This window comes from Ruditapes philippinarum, unplaced genomic scaffold (assembly GCF_026571515.1).
Source record: "Ruditapes philippinarum isolate M1 unplaced genomic scaffold, ASM2657151v2 ctg876_1_1_1_1, whole genome shotgun sequence".
Lineage (NCBI taxonomy): Eukaryota > Metazoa > Mollusca > Bivalvia > Venerida > Veneridae > Ruditapes > Ruditapes philippinarum.
Window position 1 is genome coordinate 186,441 of NW_026856968.1, and position 18,995 is coordinate 205,435.

The following is an 18,995-nucleotide window of genomic DNA, read 5'->3' on the forward strand; positions in this document are numbered from 1 at the left end:
CGTTTTCACAATCTTTTCAGGTATACTGTTCAGACACTGGAAAATAACCACACCGAGATTTTTCGTGTTTGATTTTTTCTTTTTTGAGCCTTGGAAATAGAAAAAAGTCACAAAGGGCAATTTCTGGCAAATAAGAGGGTGGGGGGGGGGGGGGTAAGGAAGCTCGACAACCTTTTCCTGTTTCAGATATTCTCGTACAATGGGCGCTTTGTGTGACGTAGCATTGTCGTCTGAGAATTGTATGAGCTTCTCCTACAAAGATATCAACGCATTTAGCTATAAACCTAGTTCTAAATTTTGCACCAGTAGCAATCAAATACTTTTTTTTTAAAACTTTTAGCATTTGCAGTTTTCGGACGGCGTGTATGAGGTGTTCTTTCACTGAATCCACATCACTTTAAAAGTTCTTACACCGTGTGACAGATGAAAAAGGAAGTTTATTGTTCCTATAAACACGACATAATGTATTTCATAAAATACGTCTTTCGTCTTTATACCAAGAAAACAGCGGTTCTTGATATAAGACCGTATTTGGTCAGTAAAAGGATACCTTTTCCAAACCATTTTAGCTTTAGTATACCCGAGTATATCGAGCTATGGTCAAAGCTACTGAACTGATTTACACAGGTATTGTATACACCACAATTTATGCGATACATGTACATAGTTCGTGCAAAACGTGGTTAAAAAGCGAGATATTGGCCTAGTTGCATTTATATTTGAACACCCCTCGTACAATATAAAAAAATGAAAAAGTAGAATTTCATTCTTTTATAGGCATTTTGCTATGTTGAAGGAAAAGAAATATCGTGTCGATACATTAAGAAAAAAAAGTGGTTATTTATGAAATATATTAGCATTTTATTTGCTATTAAACTGGACTGACCTCGGGCAGCCGCTGTACAACTTATACAGTGACGTTTATTACATTTTAAATACACTAGACATGCGCATGAAGTGTGAAAATACTTCAACACTAGTTAAACTTCGCGTCTTAAAATGCGAGCAAGATCACTCACAAGGTTTAAACGGACAATCATATATTAAACGATTTCTTCAGGCACTGAAATACACAAGTGCATGAGGTATTAAATAGTCATGAATCCAATGATAGTCACATATTAAAGTCAATTTCCATGAAATATGATTCTCTACATCTTTATAACTTTAAGAGAATCAATTTAGTGGAAAAGTAATAGTTATTATTTAATAATAATTTTATGTATATAATGTATGAATGATGTTGAAGACGAATAACAAGTTTATTCTAGTCGTTGGAATATTGATATGTTTGCTGACAATGATGACCTTAATGAAGGTAAGAGAATCATTCTTTATTATTTAAAAGCTATCGAAATAAAAGTAATCTGAATAATAGTTTGAAAGATTTAATACACATTATTAACAAACTCGTTAATCACGAGTGAAAATTATAAAAAGACTTAAAGACTTAATTGAAAATCGAATTTTGTGCGAATTGAGTAATAGATGTTGCAATGCATTTCATTTTTGGGTCATTTTGAACAATAAAATGAATTTTTCTGGTAAAAGGGGGTGAGCGAATGATCTGTAAATCTAAGCACAAGTTATTGATCCAGACCGACATCAAATGACACATGTACACAACTCTCGGAACGATATTTCCAGGTTTATTATGTCGAAACATATCAGTGGAGTCCTATTAAAAATATTCTTGCAGATATTTAAGTTCTTTCAAATTTTCCGTATTAAGATATACATCTGATAGATGATGTATTTTCCAAGGTTAATAAAACGCGATATCTCATGTTAACCTAATTTTATACTTTCAGCATTGTATTTCTTCTTCTTCACAAGTAGATCAGCTAAGAGTTAGTGAGACCATGCCAGGTTGGAAGTACAAGTAAGTGTTTATTAACTTTTCAAATATTTGTTGTTGAAGAGATAAAACTATTTAGTTTGAATATAATATATGACTTTTCAAAGGTTAATGAAGGGATGATTTAACGAAGAAAGACCTGTACACCCGTTCCTGGCTAGAAATTAATTAACGGAAATAGCCTGATGTGATATTAGCATTATTCGACTTGATTTTACGGTGTAAGATAAGTTATAATTCGAAACGCAAGTTCTTTAACATTGATAATTCAGTCCGTCCCTTCCGTCGCTCATGTAAACATGCTATATAACTGACCTGACTTGTGGTGATGGTGTTGGTAGTTTTTATTCCTCATCATGGCAGTAAGCCACATTGAATTTACCAGAGCACAGTTCAGGCACCGCATTGTTCTTGGGCAGTTGTGATGCAGTTTACCAGTACTAGTTGCCTTCACTACAGCAAAGATACAGTGCATTAACCGTAGAAAGGATTTCATGATCAATCACTACGAAAGTGACCTGCACCTTACCGGACGATAAGAGCTCAAGTCTACAAATGAAGATTTTCTTCTATTCTGTTCTATACAAGAACATATATTTAAGGTCAAACAATTATGAATTTATTATAAAAGCTTTAAAGGTCAGTTTTAGCATTATGATGTTTTGGTTGTTTGCCAGTACAACTTTCCCTGTCGATGTAGTTTATACATGGGTGAATGGTTCCGACACGGACCACAGGGACACGCTAGCACGATTGAGGGCAGAACTGTCACGATTAAACTTACTCACAGCAGCCAGGTTTGTATACGTATTTGTATAATGTGCATGGCAAGGAATCAAACCTGAATCCATCACTTTGTAAATCAAAGCGGTCATCTTTAAGCAAATAGTATTTTTTTTTCAATACATTATGGAGACACTCCTCATTTTTCAGCTTTAGTTGGTATAATTTATGTAGAGAAATTTGGAGGGGCCCATTAATGAATACATGGTCAAGTTTTAAAGAAGTCCAACAGGCTATGTAAGAATATTCAAATTTTTAAATACTACGCCTTTTGGATTGTAACATTACGGATATTAAAGGTTTTCCTGTGCAAGTCTATATATAAGCAAGTGATCAGCCAGTTGGATTCCAAGTAACACGCTGTACTAAAGCCACATTAATATTTTTCTTTAGAAATGTCAAAATGTTCTTTATTATGTTTAACTTATGGATTTTGAGCTTTTTAGATGTTAAACAACACGAGAAAATAGCGCTGAACATGCAGTTATGTGTCATAAAGGTAGTAAAATGAAAGCAATATTGTATTTTAACTTCGTTCAAAATACTTATAAAATTCAATATAATTATACCAAATATTGTCAGAGTAACAGAGTAACAGAAACAAACATAGTGCATCTATATGGAAAATGATTAAGTATTTTGGAAACTGTTACACGATTAAAAAAAATGGTTTTGAGAAATAAAAATGATTGCAATTGTGATGCATAATGGGTCTTTAAATTACAATTCGGAAAACAATTTGGTCGACTTGTCAAGGTCCAATATAGGTAATGCTTCACAAATTGCCTTATTTCTCCGACAAGGAGGTTTGTTTACATATATCTATTCTTTAATTACCAGAATGACAATAATAGAAATGATTTCTTTCAATCCGGATGTCATATATTCTGTACATTAATAAAATGGAATCCATTTTTTGCTCTTATTACACATTTCGTCTATTTAAATGAAGCTTTATTTTCATCATCATCATCATCATCGTCGTCATCGTCATCATCGTCATCATCATCATAATCATAATCATCAACGTTTTTTAAACAACAACAACAACAACAACAACAACAACAACAGCAACAACAACAGCATCAATATCATCATCATCATCATCATCATAAACAACAACAACAACATCATCATCAACAACTACATTATCAAAAACAACAAGAAATTCTCAAATATAATGTTGCGTTTTTTTAGACTTTCTAGTGGCAGACAATAAAAATTTCACTTTACAGGGCTAGAAACATTAAATATCAGCGCTTTGCTGATAATGGCGGCTTGAGATATTCACTTCGGTCCTTGGAAAAGTATGCAAATTGGATACGTCACGTGTTTATAGTAACTAACGGTCAGGTACCGAATTGGTTGGATTTAAGGAATCCGAGAGTAACTGTAGTAACACATAAGGTAAGTGACTTCAAATTGAAAGACAAGTGGTGACATTTTAACTTCTTGAATTCTGGCGTTAATCATTACGGATTCACAATTTCGACTTCATGACTTCCCAATTTCAATCAACAAAATTCACGAATTTACGATTTCAGCTTCGTGAATTAACGTTTTCAGCTTCAAGAATTCAAGATTTCAACTTCGTGGAGATGAAATCTTGAATTCGTGCAGTTGAAATCGTGAAAAACGTGAAACATGAAAACATGAATTAATGAAACTATAATCATGATGTTGAAATCTTGAATTCGTGTAGTTGCAATATTGAGTTCGTGAAGTTGAAATCGTGAGATCACAAAGCTGAAATTCACCGAGCTGAAATGGTGAACTAAAAACCTTGAATTCGTAAAGTTGAATTTCTGAAGTTGAAATTGTGAATTCATGAAGTTGAAATCGTGTATTCGAGAATTTCGAATGTTGAAATTGTGAATTCACGAAGATGAAATCGGGAATTTATGAAGTTGAAATGTCCCCACTGGTCTTTCGTACTTAAATCACACACACGTTCCTTACATTCATCAGTATGGAACAAACCAATTCTTAAAAATCATTACCTTGTCGTTTTCAAGCCGGAGGCATTTTAAAACCAGTGTCAGTTCTTGTAAAATTACATAGAATAGCTGAATATAAGAAGTATTTTCATTGGTCATTTTAAAATTACAAACTGAAATCTGGGAATCTCATTGACCATTCTAAAATAAAATTCAAAGGTTGGTTTTAGAATAAAATGTATAAGGTATCTAATTTGCACAGACATTTAGGTTCTGTTTAACCATACTTCTTCCCGCATAACATTGTAAGCTGCGTTTAGATCTAATTACATTTTCTAGTAAACAGTTTATTTTATAGAAGAACTGGAGTGTCACGGTTACAGAAAATGCCAACCGTCTAAAAACGTAATAACCGTATTAAACGTTTAACCGTACATACTAATAAATTCCTAAGATTTTCAACATTAACTTTGTTTCTTTATGACAAGATATGCCATTTTGTTCATATTTTCTTGTACGCAAAATGATTACAATACATATCCGAATATGCAGTAGGGTCGTACCGTATTCGATCAGATCGGAAAAAAATTCATTGTTGAGTAAATCTAAAATGCAAACAATTGTCATATTATAAAAAAAACTATATAAATATTTAGAATCAATTTTAAACTTTTTCGCTCCTTTGTAAAATATTAACATCGATTACCGGATATTGAATTTTCTAACCGGTTTTTAGCTAAAAATTGACCGTACCCGTTTAACACCGCTATCAATAAATGATAAATATTTCATATGATCATTGATGTGTTCAAGTGATATAATGTTTATAATTTTCATATATTGTTTGCATATTAATCAAGTATTAATAAATACAATTGTTAACCGACTGCATATGTTGGTATTAGAAATTTTTTTCAAACCAAAACACGACAGATTCCTTTTAGAACACATACATATTGTAGTGTTCCATTTTCAAGTTTAATAACCCTACAAGAAATTATCATGTCGTTGTTATGCAAGTACTGCTAACATTTATATATGTATGGAAAACAGAAATAACATATACTCGTACGGCTGAGCGTTTTTTTTTAAAGATACTACTTGTTTTAACTAGTATTGTTTCAGTTGAAATTAGGATGGGAACTATTTGGTCATGACGATATACACCCATTTAAGGGGAGTGCCACAATATGAACACATTAAAAATGACGGCAAAAATGAAGTTTCTTTATAGTGATTTTGAAAAATGTTATTATCAACTTTTATGTGACACTTTAATATGAACAATAATATACCTGTAATAATATTTCAGTTGCACATTTTCCATAAAAATTGATAAAAAGGAGAAATGTATCATTTCTATTATCCTATTAAATATTGTTTTCTTTAAACTGTTGATAAGTTCTAAGTGATTTAGTATGATCATTTATATGATGAATTATAATATTTGTTCTAGAACATTTTATTATCTACAAAATAGATACAGTAATATTGGACCATGTATCTCGCACTTGCGACCAACATCAGAAATGCATACAATATAAATAGTTCGTTATTAGTTGTATTCTTATTATGTCCGATACTATACAACTATCAACGTACTTATTTGTTGTATTTAAGTTCTTCCATTACAGACCATTGCACTTTGAATTTCAGGAAATTTTTGATAATATCGATTACCTTCCAACGTTTTCCTCCACCGCTATAGAGCATAATTTACATAAAATCGCGGGACTTTCCGAGAAGTTTATTTACTTGAATGATGACATTTTCTTTGGGCTTCACACCTCTCTTGATGACTTTTATACAGAGGAGAAAGGAACAAAGGTAATTTTGGCGCCAAAAATATGAAAATATAATTTAGTCTTCAGTACATTTTTATTTCGAAACACACTTATCTGATATGGGTCTTCTCCTTTAATATTATAATTGCTTTTTCATTATGTAATACATTGTTGTTGAACGTTTATTTTTTTTTCTTAATAACGTCTTTATATGAATTAGTGTTTGAAATTATTTTTTGTCCAATAGGATTTCAGTATTTCAAGTGAATCGTAACACATTTTCTTCACTGTTAATCATTCTGGTAAAAAGTTAATAGTTAACAAAATCAATTTAAAACACTTAGCCGGTTAAAATTTGTTAGTACGTATTTACAAAATTAAATTTGTCATACCCGGCGCAGAAGTTATCCTCTTTGCGAAATTTACTAAAACGGCACCTCTTTACACGTGTACACGTCCGATCGCACTAAAGTAAGTTTGCCTGCACGTAAATTTCACGTGATACGGACATATAATATTTTTTAATGCATGACTCTGGTTAGTCAATAATACATTAAATTTTGTGATTAAATATCAGCCAACTATTTCATGTGATATAAGACAATTACCACATAATTGATTATTTATGTATAAATATATGTTTCGTTATTATATTTTTGTTTATATTACAAAGATATATCAAGGAGAGCTTACGCCATTGAAATGCAGCGCCACATGTAGTATCCAGATGATAAGAAACGATGTGTGTGATTGGGCTTGTAATTTTGATCACTGTGTCTGGGACGGCGGCGACTGTGACGTCACAGCAGAACGTTCTCGACCAAAAGATACAGACGACGCCCACAGCGACCATGACATATCCATATTTTATACAAATGCCGTTTTCAACAAAGCATTTGGATACAAACAAAGACGATATAATCTACACGCACCTTTGTTCATTGAAAAAAGTATAAACCTACGGATGTTAAACAGGTACAGTTTAATCTAGATTATTTACAATTTAAATTTTATACTTTTTAAATCTCACCTTGACATGCATTGATTTTTATAACTTTGATAATAATATGAAAGTAGACAAAGCCTGTGCTCGGGGAAGTCATATAAAAAAGTTAAATTTTACATGTTTCGTTATCGAAACACCTCAACGATTATTCTTCAGATTGTTCTGTTATCGGAATATTACGCTGATTATCCTCGGATTACATTAAAGATAGCGGCGCCAAACTAGAAATGACAATTAACATTTCACTGATAAATATAGAATTCTTTATACTTTTAATTGCTTTTTTTATTTGATTCCTTTTTAAAAAATAACGTTTAGTCTAAAGCCAGACAAATCAAAGCCCGGGCCGGCTTCGCGGTTCCAGTTTAAATGTTACAAGAAAGATAGAATCATTTCAGCTTGCGACCATATTTACAATAGATTAGTCCGTCTTTATTTTTTACAAATTGTGTATAGCACTTAAACTGTTTATATTAGTATATGGCTTTGCATTCTTTGAACTTAACCTTATTGCAGAAGTACTGTCCTTTTGAATATTTATTTCTGCAAATTAAGATTATTTATGAGTTATTTCTCTGTCGAACATTGTAATTGTATTATATAAAGTTTAGTTATTTACATTTTCAACAAGAGCTGTCGGTAGGACAGCAACGCTCGACTATTCTTAGTGCTTGATAGTAAAAAAAAATGCTTGATACAGTTACCTCCTCCTGTTTACAGGTTGGGGTCATGATGTTGAACAAGTGTGCAAAGTTTCAAAGCCATATGTCAATGGACTTTGAAAATATTTGAACTATTACAAAAACTTTAACGTAAATTCTAAGTCGAAAAAGGGGCATAATTCTGTCAAAATGCTTGATAGAGTTACCTCCTTTTGTCTACAGGTTGGGGTCATAATGGTGAACAAGTGTGCAAAGTTTCAAAGCCATATGTTAATGGACTTTGAAAATATTTGAACTATTACAAAAACTTTAACGTAAATTCTAAGTCGAAAAAGGGGCATAATTCTGTCAAAATGCTTGATAGAGTTACCTTGATAGAGTTATTTACATTTTCAACAAGAGCTGTCGGTAGGACAGCAACGCTCGACTATTCTTAGTGCTTGATAGTAAAAAAAATGCTTGATACAGTTACCTCCTCCTGTTTACAGGTTGGGGTCATGATGGTGAACAAGTGTGCAAAGTTTCAAAGCCATATGTCTATGGACTTTGAAAATATTTGAACTATTACAAAAACTTTAACATATGTCGTTACGCCGACGCCGACGCCGACGCGGACGGCGACGCCGACGCCGACGCTCGGGTGACTGCAATAGCTCTACTTATTCTTATCGAATAGTCGAGCTAAAAAGTAACGTAGTTACATTAACGTTTATTATTACAGATTTCCTACTGAAATCAAACAGACATGCAGACAAGCAGTTCGAAATCCGTTTGATTTACAAATTGGATTTTCCTACATGAATTTTCTGATGGAGGCTCATAATCACTCAAGGTAAACCTTTAAAGGCAGATTATCCTTCAGAAACAAATAAATTTTTACTTCTTTAGAAAGGACAAACATGAATTTTATAATGTTTTAAATAATGGTTCTAGAGCATGTTAGATGCTTGTATTCTGAAGAAAATATCGATAAATGTGAAATCATGAGTAATACAAGTAGCAAAACGTAAACAAAGTAGTATTTTCACTTCCATACAGAATCACCATAACTGTACTTATTGCCAAAAACGCAACAGATGAAAAAGATGGTTCACGTAATTGGCAGATGATTAACATTATTAGATCTATTAAAATACACTAAAAATACTCAATTAAGACCACCATCGGGATTGGTCAAAATTGCGGGATGGTCGTAATTGTGAATAATTAATTGCTAACATACTTTAAGACTTTTTGTCAAGATGGGAAAATTCATTCGGTGAGCTTGGTTAAAAAATATGAAGAGCTCAAGTTTCGGACCAGATTTCTTTTTCATTTTCCTTGAGGATTTGGCTTTTATTTCATTGCAGAAGTCTAAAGTATAGTAAGTTGTTGTTTTTTTTGTTTTTTTTTCACAAACCAAGAAAATAAATAATTTTAAACATATAGATTTTTAGATTTTTATCTTTTTTATGTTTTTTTTTTTTAGATATGAAACGTTTGTAAACCATGAAGCAATTACGTTCGTGGCAATAACTAGCGATGTAAGAAAGACTAGAGAAGAATTCTTATCGCTTAAAAGTCTTAAAAGGTAAATGTAAATTTGTAAAATTTACTTTAATTTTACTCATGTTCGTGCTGTAAATAATTTTACCGACTACAAAACAAGGCGAATGAACATGCATGTCTCTGGTAAATTCATCTCCTGTTTATGGAATGAGTTGACAATCAAATATAATTAAGTTTCTTAAGCAGTAGGAAATAAATATTCCAAGAACATGATGCATTTTCTTTTAAAGAAACAAACAGGCAAATTATTAACGGAAATATGTCTTCTTTAATTTATTTTTCAGTAAGTTTTATTGCTTTAACGACGACATCGAGCACAACCGTCCTTCTGCAAAAAAGATTATCAAAATGTTGGATGATTTCTACAAGTCGAAATTTCCTTTTCCATCTTCATTCGAAAGATGACATAATATTACAGTTAAACTACAAGTTAAATGTTGATACTGCCCATCAAAGTTGCCACCCAATGATGTGAACAGTCACTGGTATTGTAAAGGATCTGCCTTGACAATTATTGTTCTCTTTCACAGTTGAATATCCGAAGCACTAATCAATTTATCTCCATGTTCTTGGTGTATGCCCGTTTTTTAATAATAAAGTTGCATACTTTTGTGGAAAAAAATAGAATCCAATGTATAAATTCACAAAGTAATGCCATGTTTGAAATTCTGAAATGTTTGTCTGTTGTCACAAAGATTGAAAGGTCTGGTGGAAGCAAAAAAAATAATTAATAAATAAAAATGAAAAAACAAATAAAAATGAAATGATTGGTATGCTTACTTAAAGGTGATATATTTATATATGTTGACATTAAGTCGGAATTTGTTTAAAATTGTACATCAGTGGGCATTTTTAGTTAAAAGGTGTTGTTAGACATATTTTCAATCATAATTGTGCCGAAACATATTATTTCCTTTGAATGTCAAGTAAAGACATTCGTTTTACATTGCAAACTCTGTTTTTTTACATCTGAAACCACGTGGTATAACTACTTTCCAAGGTTATTATAGATAATAGCCGAGGACGTTCCGATTGCTTGTTCCCTTGTCCGTATTTGGTTCCCGTCATTAGAATAATGACTGGCTCAACGACACGTTATTTATCAGGTAAATAAAAAAGATAAAAATAAAAAGAATATGATATTTAAACATGCCACTATCGCTTCAGTTAATCGTTTATTTTTGATTTCTTAAAGCTCGGTGACATGTTGTTCATCAGAAAAGCTATTTTTACTAGGTAATATGAAAACAGTGTTAAAAAAAATAAAAGATTAAAATTTCCCCATCGCTGAATAGACGTATGCATATTTACTAGCCGCCGCGTGCCGGTGGCGTCTAACAAAGGTTTAATTGAAGGTTAAAAAATAAAGGATATATCGTTTCTAGTATTATAAAATGTTTCAGAAAACCTTGAAATAATGTAACAGTTTATGAAAGAGGTATGCGATGAAAACACTTTATTGAGCTTCTTGCTTTGTTACTCATGTAGTAATTTTTTTATTAATAACAAAAATGATAAAAAGTAACCTTTCATTTGACTGGCACATGGGCGATTCCTTCTGAAGATTAAAAAAGTATCTCATCTATTTAGTACGTATATTCAAAGACGTTCGGGGATCAGATGCTGCCCAATGTGATACGCTCCTGTAAATATTCTATCTTAAACACTTTTTGGAGTCTGCAATTTTTACTTAATTAAGATTCGATGTTTAAAGGTATTTTTTATATTATGGGAAAATAATCCAAAAAATTGTTTAAAAAGCAGTTTTATCGTTGCAACAGATGTATATTTGTGTTTAAATATAAGATTTTTGATAGAATATTTATAGGGGCGCATCATGTATGAAGAGGGATGGGTGGGGGGCAGGTCCTAACCTTCAAGTGTCTCTGTGTATTTTAACATCCTTCTATGTCTTACAGTGATATCGTGATCTGTTTCAAATCACCAACCTGTCATTGTTAGCCTTGATGTCATAAAACTGTTGTTTTGTTTTCTTTTCTGAGTTCTGTATCTCATCTCAGGATTTTTGAAGTTGCTGACTAATCAAATATTTGAGATCTGAGTTTGAGATCAGAGAATTTCTTTATAACCTTAGATCCTAGTTGGTTCCGAGAACGGATTCGACAGTGTTTGAATAAACTGAAGCTTCCAGCACAATCAAATCAAAATGAATTCTGTATTAAACTAAATGCTATTTTCTTATATTATTGCTCATTTTTTGTACAGTAATATTGATATAAGAAAGTTCTTCATTTATATACGAAAGACCGGTAAGGTCATTTCGACTTCATGAATTCCCTATTACATCTTCATGAATTCACATATTTAACTTCGTGAATTCACGTTTTCAACATACGGAATTCATGAATTCACGATTTCAGCTTCATGAATTCATGATTTCAATTTACGAATTTACGATTTCAACTTCATGAATTCACGATTGTAACTTCACGAATTCACTATTTCAACTTCACGAATACACGATTTTAACTTCATGAATTCACGATTTCAACTTCACGAATTCATCTTCGTATATTCACGATTTCAACTTCATGAATTCATAAAACAAATTAAAAAATAGGATAACAAATAAAAATGAAGTGATTGGTATACTTACTTAAAGGTGATGAAATCAAGCGTCCTTAAGATATTGATATTGAATTATTGGTAAAATTACAAAATGTTTGAATGATTAAAATGTAATAAAAAAATCAAAATTCACAGAATCCTTCCAAACAACATAAAATTAATTTTGAAAAATAGCAAAGGGCAATAAATCAAACATTATATAGAGAAGAGTTATCATTCTTGCGCACTGCACTCCTCCTCTATGAGATCCGTCCACCCTTTAAGTTTCAAATTAATACCTCAAATACTTTATGAGATCAGCTCCGGACAAAATAGTATGAAAAAGAACAAAGAGCAATCACTCAAAAATTATATAGCGAAGAGTTATCATTATAATTGCGCACAGCATTTCTCCTCAACAAGATCTATCCACCTATGACATTTCATGTTGACATCTCACACACTTTTGAGTTATGCTCCACTCAGGTAAAAAATTAAGTATGAAAAATAACAAAGGGCAATAACTCAGAAATTATTGAAGTTAGAATTATCATTCTTGTGCACTGCACACTTCCTGAGTGAGATCTATGCACCTATGAAGTTTCATGTTGATATCTCAAAGGCTTTTTGAGTTATGTTCTGGACAAAAATTAATTTTGAAAAATAACAAAGGGCAATTACTAAAAACTATGCAGGGTAGAGTTATCATTCTTGTGCACTGCACTCCTCCTTCATGAGGTCTATTTACCTCTGAAGTTTCAAGTTGATACCTCAAATATTTTTTGAGATATGCTCCGGACAAAAATGTCGGACGGGAGGACGGACGGACGAAAGTCTGGACGGACGGAGACTATTTCTATATCCCCCGCCGCCTTTTTGGCAGGGGATAATAAGGAACAATTTTGATCAACTGTAAAATGCCAAATAACATTTAATTTATTCTAAAATTTCATACACATGCTATTGCAAGTCAAGTTTTATCAAATCAGTATATTTAATCTATGAAGATAAACAATAAAGAATATTAGAGTTTTTAAATTTGATCCTGATCCTTAAATTTTTGTGAACAAGGGGCCAGCTGTAAAGAATTCAGGATAAATGTGATCCATTGGAAGACTTTTAGTTGACTACATGTCTGCTTTCCCTAATCTTAAAAAGTTGAGTTAAAATTAATTACCTTTTTGTTCGACGGGATGGTGATGATTCAGAGGAGTCTGTCATTGGTTCAACACCAGACATCATGCCAGAACTGTATTGATAAACATGAAAAAATACTCATAAAAATTATACTTGTAAGTATAAAAGGGAGAATGCAAATGTAAAGAAATCAGTTTGATTATTCACAGTTGAAATATTCTGAATAACTCAATCGTTACAACAATAGATCAGTAGTTCAAGGGTCTATTTTTCAAGTTCCATGCAGGCTGCACATTTTTTCTAACACAGACTAAGCCATTTTGGAACCTAATAAGGACCCCGACTGAACAGTGTAGATTTAACAGCACATTGTAAATTTTAATAATTTCATTTACATTGCTTTGTATCTTTGAAAACTCAAGAATTAATTTCTAATATAACAGGGTATTTGTCAGGGTTTAAAATGTGTTAGCGGCCAAATAGCTCAGTTGCTATGAAAGGCTGCTGAATGGTAGTCAAAGACACTTGGGTTCAAGTACTGATCAGTCTGCTCTTTTTTCCTCACCTTGTTACAATTTTATCCTAAACATAAACATCTAAAGTATAATAACCTGGCTTACACATACACATATACCAAGAGCTCCCTAACACTTACAGATGACATGCAAACAATCTTGGTATTTGCAAATTATTTAAATGCTTTATAATTATGTTAAATAATATTACCCGACAGACTTCACAGATGATAAGCCAACACTTGACCACCCAGATCCCTCACTGCCATGAGCTGGTGCTGGGGTTGATGTCACCTTTCTTCTTTTTCTTTTCACCACCTGTTGGTCTTTATAACTAAAAAACAATATAAAGAGCAATATTACTAACAAGAAATTTCTAATGAACAAATCAAAATTTAATGTAGAATTTCAACCGTTTCGTGTTTAGCATTTGAATCAAAAGAGTCTTACAAGTAGTAAAATAACAATAACGTTGCAAAGTATGAATAAAGATTTATGTATTCTTAAACTTTCGAGTTGACACTTTACCTTTGTAAAAATGTTTCAAAACCATCCAATCTAAAAGATACTATAAATGTATAGAAAGCAATGTTCAAATTCGTGGAATATAAAACTAATGAAATACAGTTGTGTATATTAGTACATCAAGGCGTTTTCAATGATTTTGGGAACATGACCCATGGAAACCAATGAAATTTTAGTGATGCTTTGTTAAAATTCGGGGGGGGGTACAATTAAATCAAACTGAATTAAGTTTTGCAGTGATTTAAATGAATGTAAATGATCACTGTATATGACGGCATCTTTAAACATTTAACATGGGTAATAGAAATAGAAGTTGATAATGTCAGACAGTGACGGTAGCTCGTAAAAAATCCGTTTGTATACACATGGAGCTAAATATAAGATATATATTGTTTATATATCTGTGGTATACAAAAACACAAAACATGAAGAACGTGTGTTTGTTTAATACTATGTAAATTAAAGAAAATAAAATAATAATGATGTAATATACATGTAATTGATAAAACGATAACGCAAAATATTTGTATAGCAAATGGCTTTCTTGTGAAAACCACTGCGATCTATATACATACCATTCTAGAAGCTTTTTCGCCATCTCCTCGTCACTGTTTACGTTTTAGTTTTGCTTTTGTATTTTTCCAGACATCAATCTGCTTTCATATATTGACTTGGCGCTCCCTTTGTCTTTTCCCTTGAGCAGCTTTTTGTCTTTTTTAGCCGACTCGGTTGTTGATCTTGGTGGTCCGGGCATCTTTATATTGAAACGAGGCTTAAACAATCACGTGGCGGCTACGTCAACGGTCTCATAATACACAGCGATTTTTAGCGCGAAATCTAAATTTTCTAACCTTAGGAAACCACCCGGTTTATTTCTTACAAGAAGAAAATCTGTGTGTTTGAGACTGCTTAGTGTATTCATTTCTAGAGATATAAATATGATATTGGATAAGTATTAAGAAAGAAGAACGTAAAAATTTGCCTAAATCTTCATTTAATAGTATGCCCAATAAGTATTACAATACTATTATTACACACATGACTTACCTTTCCTGGAGTGCACTGATCCATGTTATGTTTACAACGGTTCCGAAATAAATAAACTTCAACACTGACCTACTGTTGAAGTTTATTTATTTCGGAACCATTGTAAACATAGCATGGATCAGTGCACTTCAGAAAATGTAAGTCATGTGTGTATGGATAGTATTATAATACGTATTTGCCTTCCTACTTGCAGTGAGGTATGGTGGTGTAGTGGTAGCGCGCTAGTCTATCAATTATACAGGTGCGGGTTCAAATCCCAGCATGTCCATTTTTAATAAATACATTTGTTTAGCTTTTATGCTACTCGTGACATAATGGCTTGCAACGAAAATCATCTATTTATTGCGAGCACGCGAGTCCTGGGTTGTTTGGTTGAGGTGTTATTATGGTGCTGTTAGAAGGACGTCATCTTCATTTCGTTGGTCATCGCAAATAGTGTTATAAGGTGTGTTGTCTATTACCACGACATTGTGTGCTAGAAGATTAGGGATAAGCGTTTGATTAAGCCACTTGATGAAAACCTCGCCATTCAATCTTCCGTGGTAACCACCTCTTGAGGTACTCTCCTGGCACTGGAGACGACCACGCAAGCGTTAGAGCGACTGAGAGTGCCTTAGAAGTGAAGGCATTGTTTCAATTGTTGAATTTTATTGAATTGTAACTGATTATATATGCTATAGCGTTCCCGTGAATAATAAAGACATGGAAAATATATTCATGTAAAAAATGAAAATAGAAAAATAAATAAAATATAATGTAAAAAAAATAAAATAAAATATAAAAGTCCTAATAAAAGCATTACCCCCTTGTGGGATTTGAATGTACGACCTTCCGCATGCAAAACAAGCACCATAACCACTACACTATCAGGCCAGGTAATATTTGATTACCTTTTTTTCCTGTTAATGCGTTTTCGTATATGGCTGTTTTCTAGCACCCCTGTGTTCTTTTTAATTTAAGATTTCCCATTCTCGATCATATTTGAATCGACAGTACTTTATTATAAGATGTAAACATAAATATTTTATTTGGATTGTAACCTAGTTTAATATGTAGTGGAAAACGTTTGTGTAATTTAAAACACAAAGTTAAACAATTTTCATTGTGCAGTTACACTCGTATATTTAAATATAGAAATGTTTTAGCTAATCTTTTTCATGATATGCCGAATAAAATAACACAAATTATAGAGACGTGTTAAATCGTTACAGGTCATTAATTCTTTATATTTCAGTTTATTAAGCTGATGGGATAGATGGCGTGGAATATACTTATGTCTAAATATATTTGACATGTGTCTACTCTATCTGAAGTTGAATATGACCCTTTAGAGAACAAAACAGAGATTAAAATCCCGTTCATAAGCACCATTCAATCCGAAGAAGACGATTTAAATCAGTCGGGAGTTGTTAAAGAAGACATTTTTTTGAATGAATATACCCGGCTAGTCACGTGGTATAGAGACTTACCAGAGGGTATGTTTGTCTCGCGCGTCTTAAGAGAGTATGCGTCTTCAGAAGTAGACCTTGAAGAGACCAGACAAATGTTCTTTCTCGCTCTTAAGGCGTATGATGATTTTCCATTTGGACTGCAAGCTGAGATGAAAAGGCGTGTAGCCACACGAAGAGGAGAAAAACTTGAAGTAAAGCTTGCAAATGACATTTACAGATTGGTATCAGTGATGGAAGGAGAGGACTATAATGATTTGAAGGAACTACTTAGTAACGGTAAACCTAGACATTCACAATCGCAAACGCCCATAAGCACAATAGGCAAAGCAACAAAAAACGCGCCGGGATGTTCTATAACCGATGCTGAATTTTCTTTATTGAAAGACTCTATATCGTCAGTACAGACCGATGTATTACACGTCAAGCAGACGATGAAGGCTGCTGAAAAACTTAGAGTGGAACAAATTAAAACTATTTCCTCAGCTGTACAATCTATTAAAGGCGACCTACTACAGTGTAATAATGCTATTACTAACTGTATGGGTACTGTTCAACATCAGATGACAGCAGACATACAACAAGTGATATTGACTGTACAGTCGTCAACTTTAACAATGGCAAACCGGATTTGTAAACTGGAAAGTTTGCTCAGTGGTCAAAAACTAGAACATGAAAATATTTCCCCGAGTGTTAACCCTCACAATACTGATACCCGTGTTCATGTTTCAAGCTCACAGTATCCCAAAACTGACTTGTCATCAACTATACAACAGGATATAATCTCTTCGGAAAGAGTACGAGTCAGTGATGATAGTCGGCCGAAAGATCAATGTAAGGATATGGGAAGATTTTGTGGGTTAAAGGAATCTAATAATCGATTAGATGGAATCAATCCATGTGTCTCAGAAAATGACTGTACTGCAATTACACCGGAAATATACTCGATTCCCGTTATTATCACTCGTCATAATAAAAATACAGAAGAAGAAGGGTTTAAAACTCATACACGGCGAAAGACAAAAAAGTATTTTGTTAGCGGTTATGCTAGTTCTGTGTCGGCGGAAGAAATAGCCAGTTTTGTGAATAATAAAGGGCTATCTGTTACAAATATTCGCACGTTCCCGGTACGCCGATCTCCAAATAATGTGATATTTAGATTGAACGTGGAAGGAAACGAAAAGGCAGACCGAGTATTAAATGATGGCTTCTGGCCAAGTGGCATTGTATGTAAACCATGGATGTCTCGCGATGCCCTCTGGAAGGAACGTCAAAGCAAACGTCGCGTTTCACAATGGTCACGTGATGAACCCCCACGCATGTGTGGGAGGAGTAGACGTGTTAATCAAACGCGCGAATGGTCGGCCAGACGCCCTTTTTATGTTTGACCACTTGGGGAATTAGCTTTAAATTTTAACTTTACAATTGCTTTTGAAATTTATATAACAACAAAGTTTAATGTTTACATTTAGTTTTTTTTATTTCATATGATTTGCTAAATTTTTTACACCAGTTTACCTTATTATTAATTAACTATTATTTATTACAATATTAAATTAAATTTTTTTATTTACTTTTAATTTTTTTACTTAATGTATTTTTTTTCTTATTTTAACCTTTTTAACCTAGACTTAAACCTAAACTGACCTAACTTTCCCCCCAAATTTGTATGTTTAAAATTTTATTCAAACCAAAGTATTTGCCCCCTTTTTAAATTTATTCAATTAAATAATATATTTTTTATTTTTAATTTGTTTATTATAATTAATATAACATTAACACATGTTTATTACATGTGCATTTAACCAGCTTTTAAGTTTTTACATTAAAGGATTTTACACCTAAGTGATATTGCTTTGAGAAGCTGAAGAAGCAGACCAAAACTAATTTTAGTCTATCCCCCTCAGCTTTCCATAAAACCAAAATATGTTATTAAATTACATATTAGCATAATATTAGGTTGATTATAAACATAAAACAAAATATTGCCTGGCTACATTATGGTCTCAAGGTAATACGAGGAAATATGACTTTTTAATCGCCAATAATTAACGCGGTATTTATAGTGTATTAAGACGCTTGTTATAGTATTAATACAGTTGTTTATGACTATAAAATTTATGACTTGGAATGCAACTGGTTTAATATCCAGCTCATCATATTTGTGCAATACTCTA

General features: G+C 32.5%; 1 protein-coding gene across 1 annotated transcript; it reads left to right on the forward strand.

Annotated features, from left to right (window-relative positions):
- Positions 1 to 1,303: 1,303 nt before the first annotated feature.
- Positions 1,304 to 9,604, forward strand: LOC132748312 (capsular polysaccharide phosphotransferase SacB-like). Its single transcript, XM_060737885.1, has 8 exons — positions 1,304 to 1,318; positions 1,812 to 1,882; positions 2,536 to 2,655; positions 3,877 to 4,048; positions 6,235 to 6,405; positions 7,036 to 7,337; positions 8,752 to 8,862; positions 9,499 to 9,604. The coding sequence occupies exons 1-8, from the start codon at positions 1,304 to 1,306 to the stop codon at positions 9,602 to 9,604; spliced, it is 1,068 nt and encodes a 355-aa protein (XP_060593868.1).
- Positions 9,605 to 18,995: the final 9,391 nt, after the last annotated feature.

Bases quoted from the DNA above. Each gene is read 5' to 3' on its own strand.
- LOC132748312 (XM_060737885.1), top strand. The intron at 2,656-3,876 runs GTTTGTATACGT...TTCACTTTACAG, and splicing joins AACTTACTCACAGCAGCCAG to GGCTAGAAACATTAAATATC. The intron at 8,863-9,498 runs GTAAACCTTTAA...TTTTTTTTTTAG, and splicing joins GAGGCTCATAATCACTCAAG to ATATGAAACGTTTGTAAACC.